This window comes from Notolabrus celidotus, chromosome 2 (genome assembly GCF_009762535.1).
Source record: "Notolabrus celidotus isolate fNotCel1 chromosome 2, fNotCel1.pri, whole genome shotgun sequence".
In the NCBI taxonomy this organism is placed as follows: Eukaryota; Metazoa; Chordata; class Actinopteri; order Labriformes; family Labridae; genus Notolabrus; species Notolabrus celidotus.
The window spans coordinates 16560485-16573958 of record NC_048273.1 but is presented as its reverse complement, the minus strand read 5'-3'; the positions used below and the strand labels follow the sequence as shown (position 1 = coordinate 16573958).

General features: G+C 43.6%; 1 protein-coding gene across 3 annotated transcripts in view; it reads right to left on the bottom strand.

Annotated features, from left to right (window-relative positions):
* The window catches only part of shdb (Src homology 2 domain containing transforming protein D, b), a 28533-nt gene that overhangs the window by 4311 nt on the left and 10748 nt on the right, over positions 1-13474 (bottom strand). For 2 of the 3 annotated variants that reach the window (XM_034677892.1, XM_034677883.1), the window contains exons 5-7: positions 5721-5798; positions 4757-4931; positions 1809-1928 (exon numbers count right to left, since the gene is read on the bottom strand). In XM_034677892.1, coding sequence (XP_034533783.1) covers positions 1809-1928; positions 4757-4931; positions 5721-5798 — 373 coding nt within the window. The remainder of the gene's footprint in view (positions 1-1808; positions 1929-4756; positions 4932-5720; positions 5799-13474) is intronic. The other variant, XM_034677898.1, reaches the window with a different exon arrangement.

The window sequence follows — 13474 nt, the reverse complement described above, 5'->3', positions numbered from 1 at the left end:
ACGTCCATTATTTATACAGTCTATGGTGTACAAAGGAAAAAGAGTCTGTATGCAGAAAAACAGCACGAGGAAAGCAAATTGCTGCAATGACTTCCCAGCTCTCATCGGCTGTAATTTGACTATGATTCATTTGTGTCTGTAAACAGATTGCGTCATGCAAGAGCAGCTAACAAAAGTTCCAGATCAACAATTTAAATTTGAGTGAAGAATCTACCTGCTGTTGTGTTGTGAAAGCCAATCTGTGGTCATATTTCACGACTCCCAGGAGTGCATCGGAAATAATTGATTCGACCTCTACTTAACAAACAAGTGTGAATGAGGTCTTATTACACAAAGTTTCTTCTGTTGAGGACAGACCTGACAAAGTTTGCATCCCTTAGGAAAAGTGTTTTCTTTCTCCTAACAATGTAGTGAGGTTTAGTGAAACCTCTGTATAACATACTGTCTAACTGAGACCTTCTTGAATCAGGTGAACAGGCACTACTCTGGAGGATGTAATTGACTTAAATGATGGGATTTATGTTACATAAGTAAACCCTGCACAGAGAAGAAAGTCTTGTCTGAAAGTTATTGAACGTTAACTGCTTGCTAATCCGAATTTACTGAAAAGTTAGCATCCAATATCAAAGGTAAAGTGGTCAGATAATGATAGGCAATGATTGTCAATGGGCTACACGATCACATTCAAGGGTATTGTAGTCCCTTGGCATGTGTGAACTCTGGCACGAGAAACAATGAAGAAAGAAGACAAAACACAAACAAACATACAGGCTGTGACATAGAGGTGAAAAAACAACATGCATATCCAAAATTATTAGAAAAAAATGAGCACAAAAAAGATGCTGGTAATCCCTCATGCAAAAAATGATATGACTACAATATGACTACAAAAAGTAACACTTGACTTTGTTTTAGGTATGTATTTTTTGTAATATTTTACAGTGTCATGCTACTTTGATGAGATTTGAAGGTTCACTTGAGTGAAGTAAAGCTTTAACTTGTGTGTTTGTAAAGTTTTTTAATTTCGTAAGAGATTTTCCAAACTCCACATGCACCAACTGGGGAACCAGTTCCAGTAGTGACCTTGTTGCATGAGCAAGTGTTTGTGTGTGAGTGTGTGTGTGTGTCACTCTCACTCTACTCATGTAAATGAGTAATGCATGAGCTTGTTTATATGTCAGCACAACACAGTGATGCTCCTGCACACCCCCCCTTCCCCCCCGTCCTTATTCCCTTCTTGTGTGGCCCACAGACGGTAATTCATATTCATTAGTGATTATGGGTAGGATGATGTGTGCACTGAAGTGTGCTCTACCTGCCTGATTACCACTTAGAAGGCCCGCTGGGGGCTGAAGAGGAAGGCCACCGAGAAAGGAGCCAAGGATGGGGAGAGGACAGAGGGATGATGGGAGAGCGGTGTGGTGTGGGGCGGGGACGATGGATCATGTTCGTAATTACAAGGGAGAGATTTGACCAGATAAGCAGTATTGTGCCCTGCAAATGAGTATCGGGAGAGGAATCAGTGCTGCGGTGATCCTGAGTGGGGGTGATGCTGGAGGGGAGGCAGGCAGGGAGGGGAGACAGATGGAGAGGTGGGGAGACTGCGATATGAGATCAGTAGCTCAGGTGGTTTCATGCACTCTTTGCTCAATCTCCTAAGTTGCACGGCAGAAGAGATGAGTGCAAGAGTGCAATTTAATTGTAAAGTTGTTTATGGAGAGTGATTTTGAAGCTCCTCAGGGGTTTGCTTCTCTTGTTGTGGTCTGTCTATATAAGTGTTTGCTTTTGTGTAAGTGTCTCTGTCTTACCGCAGGGATAAGGTGTAGTCAGAGCGGTTTGTCTGGCTGTTCCTCACCAGGTAGCTGCACTCTTTACATAGCGTTAGCAGCGACTCTGCCTCTGAACGCGACAGGGAACCATGGTACCATCTGATAAAAAGAACAGACACAATGAGATATGGAAAGAATGGGAACATCAGGTTTAATTACAACATACATATTAATATGTTAACACTCGCAAAAAAAACACCTCTTGTCTGATTTAGGGTTGCCATCTTGGATTTGTGAAAAAAAGGGACACTCGACCAATTCTTTGGGGCAGAGGGCTCGACCACTATTACCAGTTCAGACTGACCAAATGAATATAAAATTCGGACATAGGACACTGGTAAGCTCTGCCGCTGCAATCTTGTCTTCTTCTGGTGAACCTTTTTCGGTCATAAAAGTTGCAATGACTGCCTGTTTTTGTTTGTTTGAACCCACAGCTTGATGCGTTCTGTTTTTCATGCATGGATTTCCAATGCAAGATTTTCTGCATGCGGACACAAAACGCATGTGACGGAAAAATTGTCTCACTGAGTCACTGTACCCATTCAAACTCTGACAGTGTCGCCCAGTCAGGATTGTAACTAGTATATAAATTTTTTCGTGCTGGTGGTTTGCATGTATTTGCTCCATCTCCTTCCTCGTCAGTCGTCTCTCCCCCCATTTCAAATGGAGACGCCAAAATTGGTGAAAAGAAGACCTCAGCGCAGAGTACGTCGGTCAATTCAGCTTAGTGTCTCTCTTCGGTCAAGTTTCCCTTCCTGCTTGGGCACGCACGTGTGACATACGCATAGACGGGAAGAAAACAGATACAGTTTTTAATAGCTGCAGAAGCACAGGGGACCTTTCTAGACTACAGAACCGAGGAAATCAAATTAGGTTTTTGCACTTTCCCCAAAAAACGTGACAAATTGTCTCCCGGGAGAGATTCGTATTTTCCCAGGACAGCTGGTGAAAAAAGAGAACAGTTCTGGAAAAAATGGGACTGGTGGCAACTCTAATCTGATTCCACAAGTAAGCACATGGTCACCCTCCACTATCTAACAATGACTATGGACAACATTATCAGAATAATTATTGTTTTACACATCAATATCAAGTGGCAACCTCCGGTCTGAAAATATGAAGCCCATGCGGAAGTGTTATAAACTGCAATTCATCGAAAATCCGCTTGAGGCTGGCTGCAGAAACACCGGAAACCACATAGACACCAATTCAAAGAAGACGATCTTTGCAGCATTAATAAACATGTTTACAGCCTGGTACAAAAAACAGATTGGCCCTACGTAGCTATTCTCTCTATCGGCACACACTGTGCAGAAATTTTTTCCTAACGTGACGGTTCAGAAGATGTTAAGATTACGAGTTTTTGCCCAAATAAGGACATGACTGACTTGACTCCCGGTCGGGAACAAATAGGTGTTGGGTAGGAGGCTCAAACTCCGCCCCTTTACGTCACACTCTGCCTGGTTGAGTTTCGCATTTCCAATATGGCTGCCGCCATCGATTGGCTTCAAAACAGCGCTCAAAAACAGATGGGTGACGTCACGGATACTACGTCCACTATTTATACATGATCAACTTAAGTCTATGATCAGTAAACGAACAGAAAACATAGAACACATAACTCCAAAATAGAAATGGCCTCTGTTTGTGTGACAATTAGCAGCAGCTCCTGACAACATCATGAATTGTGTCACTTACTGCTGCTTGTTCGTCTATCACCACATAGGATTAACCCTTAATAACAGAACTTACAAGTTCTTTCTACAGACATGCAGCCATGGGAGCAGTTTTTAAAGCTGCACTTTGGTGCTCTGGTGCTTTGGGCTGAATGCTTACTGCAGTGTGCTAACATCCACATAGCAACAATGCTAACATGAAGTTAGCCACATCTACCATCCTAGCTTAGCGTGTTAGCCATATACGGTAGCTTTTTTACTCTCATAACAATGTATAGAAAAGACCCACAAGAGTCTAGATGGTTTTGCAGATATTTGGTCATAAAAATGTTGGAAAATTTGAGATTTAGCTGATAATGAGGGTATTTGAGGCTGATTCGGAAAGGTGCACTGAATGCTGAAGGCTGACGTTCATGATATTTCTCCATTTTAAGCAGAGCTGGAGAAAAACACAAATCTCACACAGAGCCCTTTAGAGATCATCAGGGAGTAATGGAGCATAATAATCCACTACCATCCTCAAGTGAATTTGTGCACATGTATGTGTTTGAGAGCACGACTCAGTGTGTGTGCATGCAAATGTGTGCTTAAGGGTGTGATGTGCTTGGATTTCATTAGTAAAGCAGCCCTTTATGTGCACAGAAACTGCACATAAATTACACCAATGATGTCTGAAATTACGAGACCAGAGTAAATGTGTGTTTTTAATGTTCTGACTTAATTAGTCCTTAGTCTAACCTCCCCAGTCCTGTAAGCTCTGGTGAGAGCTACTTAGTCAAATCACATAACCGTTTTGTTTTATCGTGGCCACGCCCTTAATGGAACAAAGCAGTGTGATAAAATGAATTCTTGGTTTAATTTGTGTGATGTGCAGCCCTGTTTTTCCCATAAATATTAAAAATTACTTCACTGTAGGATTAATGTATACATGACAGCTATGTAGAAACATTTAAAGCTTAGAGGCATTAATAAGATATGCAAATAGTATTTGCATGCATAAATAACTGCAATGTCCATGTGTTCTAATTTATTTAATTACCATAGCCTAGAGCAACGTTTCAGGGAAAATGTCTTACTACATTTCTATGATTTGAAACATCTCTCAACAGTTTGACGACCATGTTCCTGTAAGGCATGTTGACCTCTTAATCTGATAAAACTTTTACCAAGTGGTGGCCTGCTCTCTGACAAATAGAAACTTCATTCAGTTAACGACACTTCTATGCGTTCAACAGTAGACTGCATACATACACCTGCTTCTCCAGAGCCAGAGTAGGATCCACACGCTCCCCCACCATAGACAGGCTCTCCTGTGGCATCCAAAACTTCTTCCCCCCTCCTGCCAGCGGGCTGGACCTTGGCCCTGGAGGACGTAACCGCTCTGTAGGCGACGAGGAGCGGTCCCATTCAGCGCCATCAAACTGCACTGTTGGCAGACGAGGACAGAAAAAGTGAGTCATTGCATTTACACAGTGCTATGATCAAAAAGGATTAAACTTCACAGTAGGACTTGGGTAAACATCTGACATCCGGCTATGGCAAAACCATGCATGACGCAGAGAGACCTCTGATGGATGGGTCGACCCAGAGAGGAGCAGGTCCCAGTCTGACAGACTGCAAAACAATCAGCACCATCGCAATCACTATCATCGACATTTTTATGTGTCTCTGAGGGGAGATAGAGGCAGGAAGTTGCCGTCTCCCCTGGATGGCTCATTTTGCACATCTTTGTTTTCCATTAGACAACATTGCAGATTGCTTTGAACTGACTGTACTGATTGTTGAGAAAATTGCATGCTCACAATGAACTCTTATTTACTCCATTTGAGGCTGATTTCAGCACCAAAAAAAAAATCAATAAGCAGAACTTGTAATTAAACGTTAACTGTACCATGACACCACTTAGTTCTCTGACACGAACAAGGCAGACGGTCTAATTTCCAGGGTGCTTTTATGCATGGCTGATGCGAGAGTGAATCCTGGTAGATGGGGAGTGCTTTAAACCCAGAAACCTGACAACCCAACAACCCCAGCAGGCAGGGACAGATGCAGGTGGGACAGATGCAGACCCCCGGGGCCGTTGGATTGAGGTAGAGCAGATGTAGGACAACAGCTTGGGTCATGACCGTCAAAGTGACAATGCATATATGTGTGTTTGAGGTGATAATGGAAGGCAAAAGAGGGGGGTTGGGTTGTGTTTAGGGTGAGAGGTCACCTTGCTCTCGGTTGGGGGGCTCCTCCTCCATTTGACCCACCGGGGCAGGCCAGGGCAGCTCCGACATCTCCCTCATTTCTAGTAGAGGGGAAGGGAGTAGGGAGGAGGAGAGAAGGGGTGCGACAGAGTGAGAAAACAGCAGATGGGCTTAGCGAAAAGTTAAGTTACGGAAGATGTGCTGGAAAAGTGGTGATGATTTAGAGATGAGAGGGAAATCAGGTGCAATATTTTGGAATGTGAGGAAGAGAAAGAGGGGCAAGAAGTAATATGTCAAATAGAGAAAAGTCCTCTTCAAAGCCAGGGGGGAAGCATGTGCGTGTTTATGACAGGGATGTGTTGTTATAACTTTGGTTAACTGTACCTCCTGTCATGAAGAGAAATAATGTACCCTACCGCCTGTCTCCTCCCTTGCTCTTACTGGCTTACAGCTATTTATCAAGTGAGATAAGGCTGAAGAAAGTAAAGGAGATGAAGTCAGAGGCTGCATTATTTATAGTCATCTGAAAGAATCCACTTTAAGGAGATGTCTAGTAGTAGGAGACGAAAAAGACGAAACGTGACTTCTGGTGCTCTTGGACCCACAGTGCAGTCTTACAGGAGGAGCGTGGGGGCAGAACAAGGCTCTATTCATAGTGTTACCCACAGTAGGAGGGCGGCAGAAGGTGCACCGTGAGACAGAACTGAAAATAGCTCATTATCTACCATGGCAGGCACCCATCTACTGAAGGAGTCATTACTGCAGCCTTACACACGCACACATTATACCACTTTCACACCTCACATTCAGCTCCTGCTCACAGCGAAAACGGATTACAAAACAAATAAAAGGAAAAGAGAGGTGATGGCTTAATGAGCCGACAAATCCAAAGACCCCCCAGGTCGGCGACATCAAAGGCCATTTGAATGGGCGTTTGGAGAGACCCGGGCTGTACATACACGCCGCTCTCCCTCCCTGGTTAATTATTGAGCAGGCAGACACACTCCGCCACTTTCTGTGGCTCTCTGTGAATTATTGATGCACGGCGCAGTACAATGGCCCCATCTGGAGCGGGCCGCACCTCGGCTGAAGCCAGGATTAAAGTGTGGCCTGGCATCCCTGAATAGGACACATGTACACGAACACACAGGTCCAAACACACACACACACACACACACACACCTGACATCCTGTAACAACACAACTGCCACATTGATGCCGTTCCGCTTGCCACCAGAACACATTTCACACCTCTGATTCTCAAGTAAAGCCGAGACGGACACATGGTGTAAATGAGAAGCACACAAAAATCACAGATAAGTAAGAGTAAAGGAGAGAGAAACAGAGAAATAGAGAGCTAATGGAGATGGCCAAGACTATTCACTACAGATCAGAAATCTGCACAACCATCTGAGCATGAAATAAGTCCAGGTATGGGTGCTACATGGATAGAGAAGAAAATTCTTCCCTTCAGTATTTGGGTGGCTGTTGTTCCTCTTAAACAGTCTTGTCTGGTTTGATGGAGTTCTGATATTTGCTGATTACAAAAGTAGAAATCAAAACTGGCAAGATGATTATAATTATTCCCACTGCTTCATCTGATTTGCTCATCTTTGTTTGGGACTTAAATATTGAAGCATCATGTTTGTTTCTGGCAGTTTCATCCATTGCATTGATCTTTATCACCTTAAGTTTCTGAGTTCTCTCCACTGACTGTATGCTAATATCAATCAATCTCAATCATTATTCAAATAGCATCAATTCACAATAATTCTTATTTCAAGACACTTTAATAAAATAGAAGGTCTAGAGTCTAGACCATATCCTATTTAATATTACCCACAAAGACCAAGCATCAGACAGGATAAGCTCCAGTCTCATCTTACAGCCAAGACTCACTCTTATCGCATCTTAATCCACCATAAGCAGAGAACTTTGCAGCATTTAGCAAGTTAATATGGACAGTACACCTCCATCTCCTCCCACTGTGAGAAGTGAAACAAAAATACCACCTCAGTGGGTACTGACATGCTGTGCTGGTGAAGCCAAGGCATGCACAGAAGCGATCTGACTGCTGCAGCCGTTGGACCGACGTCACACACTTTCTGCCGACCAAAATACACACTTAACCTACCAATTTAACTTCTAAGATCCCTCAGGTTGGTACGATCTGTAGCAGAAACAGATTGTTTTGTTGTTTCTAGCAGACAGTCACGGTTATGAAAGTTGATGACTCTTGTGTCAGTGTTTGTTACATTTTCTTGCACCATTCCTACTCTACTAATACAGTAATGGATACAATCAGTCAATCAAGACAGCACATTCTCTCTCCCCCTCCTTTTTTTAAAGTTATATTTTTGTGCATTTTTGCCTTTATTGGATAGCGAAGCTGGAGAGAGACACGACATGTAGGGAGTAGAGAGTGGGGAAGACATGCAGCAAATGGTAGAGGCTGGGAGTCAAACATGCGACCGCTGCGACAAGGATTTATTTATCGGGCGCACACTAAGACCGCTAGGCCAACAGCGCCCCACATTATCTCTTTTAAGCATCATATGACTGATTCAAACTAAACTTCTCTGACAAATATGCTTACTTGCAGAGAGAACGGCATGATAAGAAACGACTATAATGTCAGAAACCATGTATGAGGGATATTGATTTGACATATATTTTAGTTTATTTTTGTCTGAGCCATGTCTCATCTGTCGACATGGAGGAGGTGGGCTTTAAGACTGAAGTTTAAACTCAGTTACTCAGGGAGCTCTAAAAGTTTGACTTTACCCATGTTAGCTGTTGTTCTGTCCATGTGTTTATACAGACTATGGCTGTTTACGAAACCGCCAACTATACTAGCAGTACGTACTGAGTATGTAGCAGGCCGTTTCGAAAACAGCCTATGTCTGTTTCAGTCTTTTCAACTCCAGGTAGAGCTGTTTCTGTTTTTTGTCGTTGTAGGTAGATGTCATCCAAAATTCAAGCTTCACATTGCTCCCTGAGATGCTGATAGATGTGCTACTGGCCAACTCATTTTATGATTTAAGGCCTCGTTACCTTGGGCTTTAAGATAAATTGTGCCTCTATCCATCAAAATATGTTAAATCTATATGAAAATACATTTTCACAATTATGTATATGAAACTACATTGCATTTGAATAAGGGTTACCGAAACTGCAAGCTGAACCTGCAGGTTCTACTAAGCCTACTAGCGCTAGTGTTTTTCTATCTGGGAATGTGTTTGGAACATTGACATCTCTCTAAAAATCGAACACACACACCTGCAGCATCTTACTCAAAACTAAAGGCTGTTTTTGAATACCAACCTGGTACAAACATAGACACACAATCACGCCATGTCACTCATTCACTAGCAGGGAACATCTGGCTTCCTTTAACTTCTAATGAGGACCTGTGGATCTGTCTTATGTACAGGGCCTGTAAGTGCTTTATTCTCAGATACAGAATAATGAGACAAACTGACGGTTTACTGACAAAGGCACTCTAACACTGATAGTCAGAGCTCGTATTCACAATGTGTACTTAAAATCTACTACACTGTTTATTAGATATCCTAAAACAAAGGAGTGTTATTTTTTATCACATTTTTTCCCATTTTAGCGCAGCTGATAAAACAGGTGACAGCAATTTAGTGAGTTGTGGACTGCCAGAATGCCACATGTGTCTGGCACCTCAGCTACCTGCTAACAATTACCAGAAACTATCCAATGGGGGAGGGGAGTGCACACACTTTGTTTTCCTTTCTGCGCACAGGACGCATCAACATGAGTGACTGATCACTGACTTTTCAAGCACACCAGCTGTTTTCCCTGTCATTGCAATAAAAAAGGAGCAGACAAAGACAATAGAACAGCTTGATTAGGTCCATTAATGAAGACATCTGTTTTTCAAACGGCCCTGGCATCGCGGCTTCTCTGCACACAAAGACCTTCTGCTGGGCAAAATGGCCCCCATAAGGACAGATGATTAACACCTTATGCCAGAGAGGGAAAAACCATGCACACACATCCACTAAAGTTCCTATTTCTTAAAGTGGGTCTGTCCCATTTTAATCTTTAGCATAAAAGCATCACACATCAACAGTCTTGTCTGGGCTTCCATTTCCCAGACATTCATTATATTCATTCCCCTGTGGCTTCATGCTGCTCTCACCATCTTTCTCTCTGTATTCAACATCCCTCTTTCTTTGCCTCCCCTCTCTCACCTATCTCTCTCAAAGTGGGGCATTATCTCTTTTTCAATATTCCCTTTTCCCTCCTTCTCTTGCTCTACTCTACTTCCATCATCCTTTCTCCTGTCTTTCATTTTGGTTGGCAGGAGGGAATTATGAAGGACCTGCCTTTTCATTACTGTCAGTAAAGGTTCAGGAGAGAGAGAGGAGGTGAGAGAGCATGTGACAAAAATAGACAGAAAGACAGAGAGAGAGAGAGAGAGAGAGAGAGAGAGAGAGAGAGAGAGAGAGAGAGAGAGAGAGAGAGAGAGAGAGAGAGAGAGAGAGAGAGAGAGAGAGAGAGAGAGAGAGAGAGAGAGACAAGAGTCCTTTCTCTGTGCCAGCAAATTGATGAAGAGCCTGGTCAGATGCCCCCAGGGCCTGTTTAGAGCAACAGAGAGCAGCATCTCACCAGAACAGGAAATCTCATTTTCTTTTTCATTTCTTGGTTCACATGTTTGTCCGCTGCACACATACGCGCAAACATACATTTCTAGTCTCCTACCATTGACTGTGGACACCTTTGGCAATACTTATTTCAGCGACTCTTGTGTTAGTCTTCTTTACATTTTCTCCTGCCATTCTTCCTCTACTCTGCAAATCTGTTAAAAGTGTTGCCTGCAAATAAATAATTAAGACTAAACTTCTCCATTGAATTTAAACTTGAACATTGCTTTGGCAGAGAGAGTGTTTGATTTAAGTTTATGTGACATGTGTTTTATTTTTTTTTAGGTTGGGCCATGTCCCATCTGTCAACATGGAGGAGGCGTGCCTTATGACCCACACTACAGCCAGCTTCCAGGGGGTAGCTCTGCAGGTTTTGGTCAGGATAGCTGTTGTTAACAATGACAATGTAAATATGCTTAAAGCTAGGGTTGTTAGTCACAGAAAACTAGCATAACTAGCATGAATTTGAATGTAGCATGTCCTCAGGACTCTGTCTCCTCTGGGGAACATGAATCTGAAAGCTAAATTTAAAATGTCAACCCATATACTTATAGCCATGCTGCCAGCATTGACACTTTTATAGGGTCATGTTCTGCAAACAGTTCACATGAATCATATACATTTATAAAGAAACGTATTTCCACGTCCCTTTAAAGACACACATTCATGCTCAGCAACTTCCCTCTATAGCTCCTGTTCTCTGCTTTTGCCTAATGAGCAGCTGCACTGGAACAAGTGAAGGATAAGTGCTTCACTCTATGGCACCATAATAGTAATTGCTTGGGGGTTGCAATCTAATCCATTCATATCTATTCACCTTGCCCATCCAGATTTCCAGCTGACTTGCAACTCTCACATCATGGGCCTTTCACTCCACCTCTGACTGCCCATCACGGCTCTAAATGACTCTGAGCTCCTGTACTGGACCATAAAAGGAAAAAACATGAAACACCCATTTGTCTGTTCATTAAGGTGTGGCCATCCGATAGATAATGAAATTGTGCCTTTCATTAGCTCACTAATTGGTGCTGAATGGCTGCAGGGCCCATATCTCACCGCTGGACTGTGTATTGACTTCTAAGAATAAATGAGTGCTGTAATTTGAGGTTGATGATGGTGACTTGTGGCAGCTTTCAAATGCTATAATTAATACCCTGAGGACTGAGAAAGGCCTGTCAGATCTGACCCCTCAAGCGCTGCAAGGCTCAACTTCATGGTGTCAGCTAAAGTGGGTTCCAAACCCAATAACAAAAAAAATATAAAATGCTTTTGAGGCACGCTTTATTTATTATATTTGAATAATAGCTGCATAATGTAATGCACAGGCAATTCTATAAAAAGCGGTGAAAATTATAATTAGAAAAAGATTCTGCTCAGATGCACAATAACACCCACAATATGCAGCAGCTATACCATCAACACCCAAACCTCCCCCACCCAACACGCCCTCACACTCATTTGTGCCAGCACGCACGCAACCTCTTCTCACCCTTCAATTAGCCGCCTCATAATCAGCACTGGAAAACCTAGTCGAGACTCCACACGTGTGTAAGTGTGTGTGCGCCTTTGTGAAGGTGATGATGAGGGGCTGCTGGCAGATTGTGATGCCCCCCTTTGCCCCCTGTAGCGGGTTATCTTAGTGAGTGTGTCACATCCACAGGGAGGGAGGGAGAGAGAGAGAGAGAGAGAGAGAGGGAGGGCAGTGGGGACAGCCCTGTCAGCGCTGCAGCGTTATGTGTAAGAGAGTGTGCCTGTGTTAGCGGATGACTGATTGCACCCTGCCACAATGGCCCTGACTCCCCCTCCCTCTCCCTCCTCCTCACCTCGCCACAGCCCCCGACCATTAATTCTCCCTGGCACCCCTCCCCTCTGAAGCACTGGGCCCTCACAAAACATCCATTGAGCTGCCACCAAACATACAGTAACCTTGGTCGTCCCTTTCTATTCCTCTCTCTGTCTAGCTTTCTCTGGAGCCTCTATATCCATTTTCTCTCTCCGTCCATCTCTGTTTCTCGTACCTCCCCGTATCTGTTTCTCCCTCTTTCCATCTCTTTTTTCTGCCTCACCCTTTCCTCTGTGCTCCCTCACATGTGGGTCATGCATAGCAACGCTGAGTGGGTCTGGGAATATGGATTAAATGTGAGAATGGAAAATACTGTTTGTGTGTTTACACTTCAGTGCCTTGGTCGGCTGCGACAGACAGCACGCCAGCTCAGAGTGCTGACTCCAAATGGAAAAAACAAGGGGTCAGACAACTCGAGCCGTACAAGCGTTTTCCTCCGCTGCCTCTTCTAATGGTGCTGCGAGCTCTCCTCTGCAGGAGTGCATACAGTATGTGGTACAAAGACAAAGAACCAGAGAGGAAGAAACCACAGACAGGGCAGGGATGAGTGCTAAGTAGGTGAGAGGTGGTATTGGCTTTTAAATTAGCTGTCGTGCACCTCTTTTGAAATCATCCCCACTCTCAAATAAGTTACGGTCTCTCTTTCTCTGCTCCTGTGGCTAATGTGATTTGAGCATGAACCTGGTGTGAATGGATATATATCTGTGTGTGTATGTGTGTGTTCAGGCGACGGTTTGCTGACCATGACTCTTATTAGCACCGGATCAGTCATGCACATGTAGGCATGTAATTAACTGAGAAGAGAGGGGGGCACATGCGGGATAGGGAGAAGAGAAGGGGAGTAGAGCAGGAATGGAGGGGAGTACAAAGGGGGCAAGGTTGATTTATTATCCCATCACCTTGACCTCTGTGACTTGCAGATGCAACTCAATTAAGTGGACTTGGCCGGGCGTGCCTTCCACTGATCCACTCCTAAATGAGCCATCAGTCTGCTGCAGCTTCTCTGACTTCTTCTCCTTTCTCTACCTCCAATTATATTCAGTAGACAGAACCTAATGGGATGGGATGTGACATGCACTGACAGTGCAACTTTAAAAATAGTGCCTGCACTCTGCCAATTATTTTCAAAATACTGCTGATGTGATGATCATGCAGGGAAAGGAACCTTGCCTTTTGTTTGTGCCACTGCTGACTGTATCTTAATTACGTCCTCTCTTTCATACACACACACACAAGACATCTCTGTCAACTCTAATAA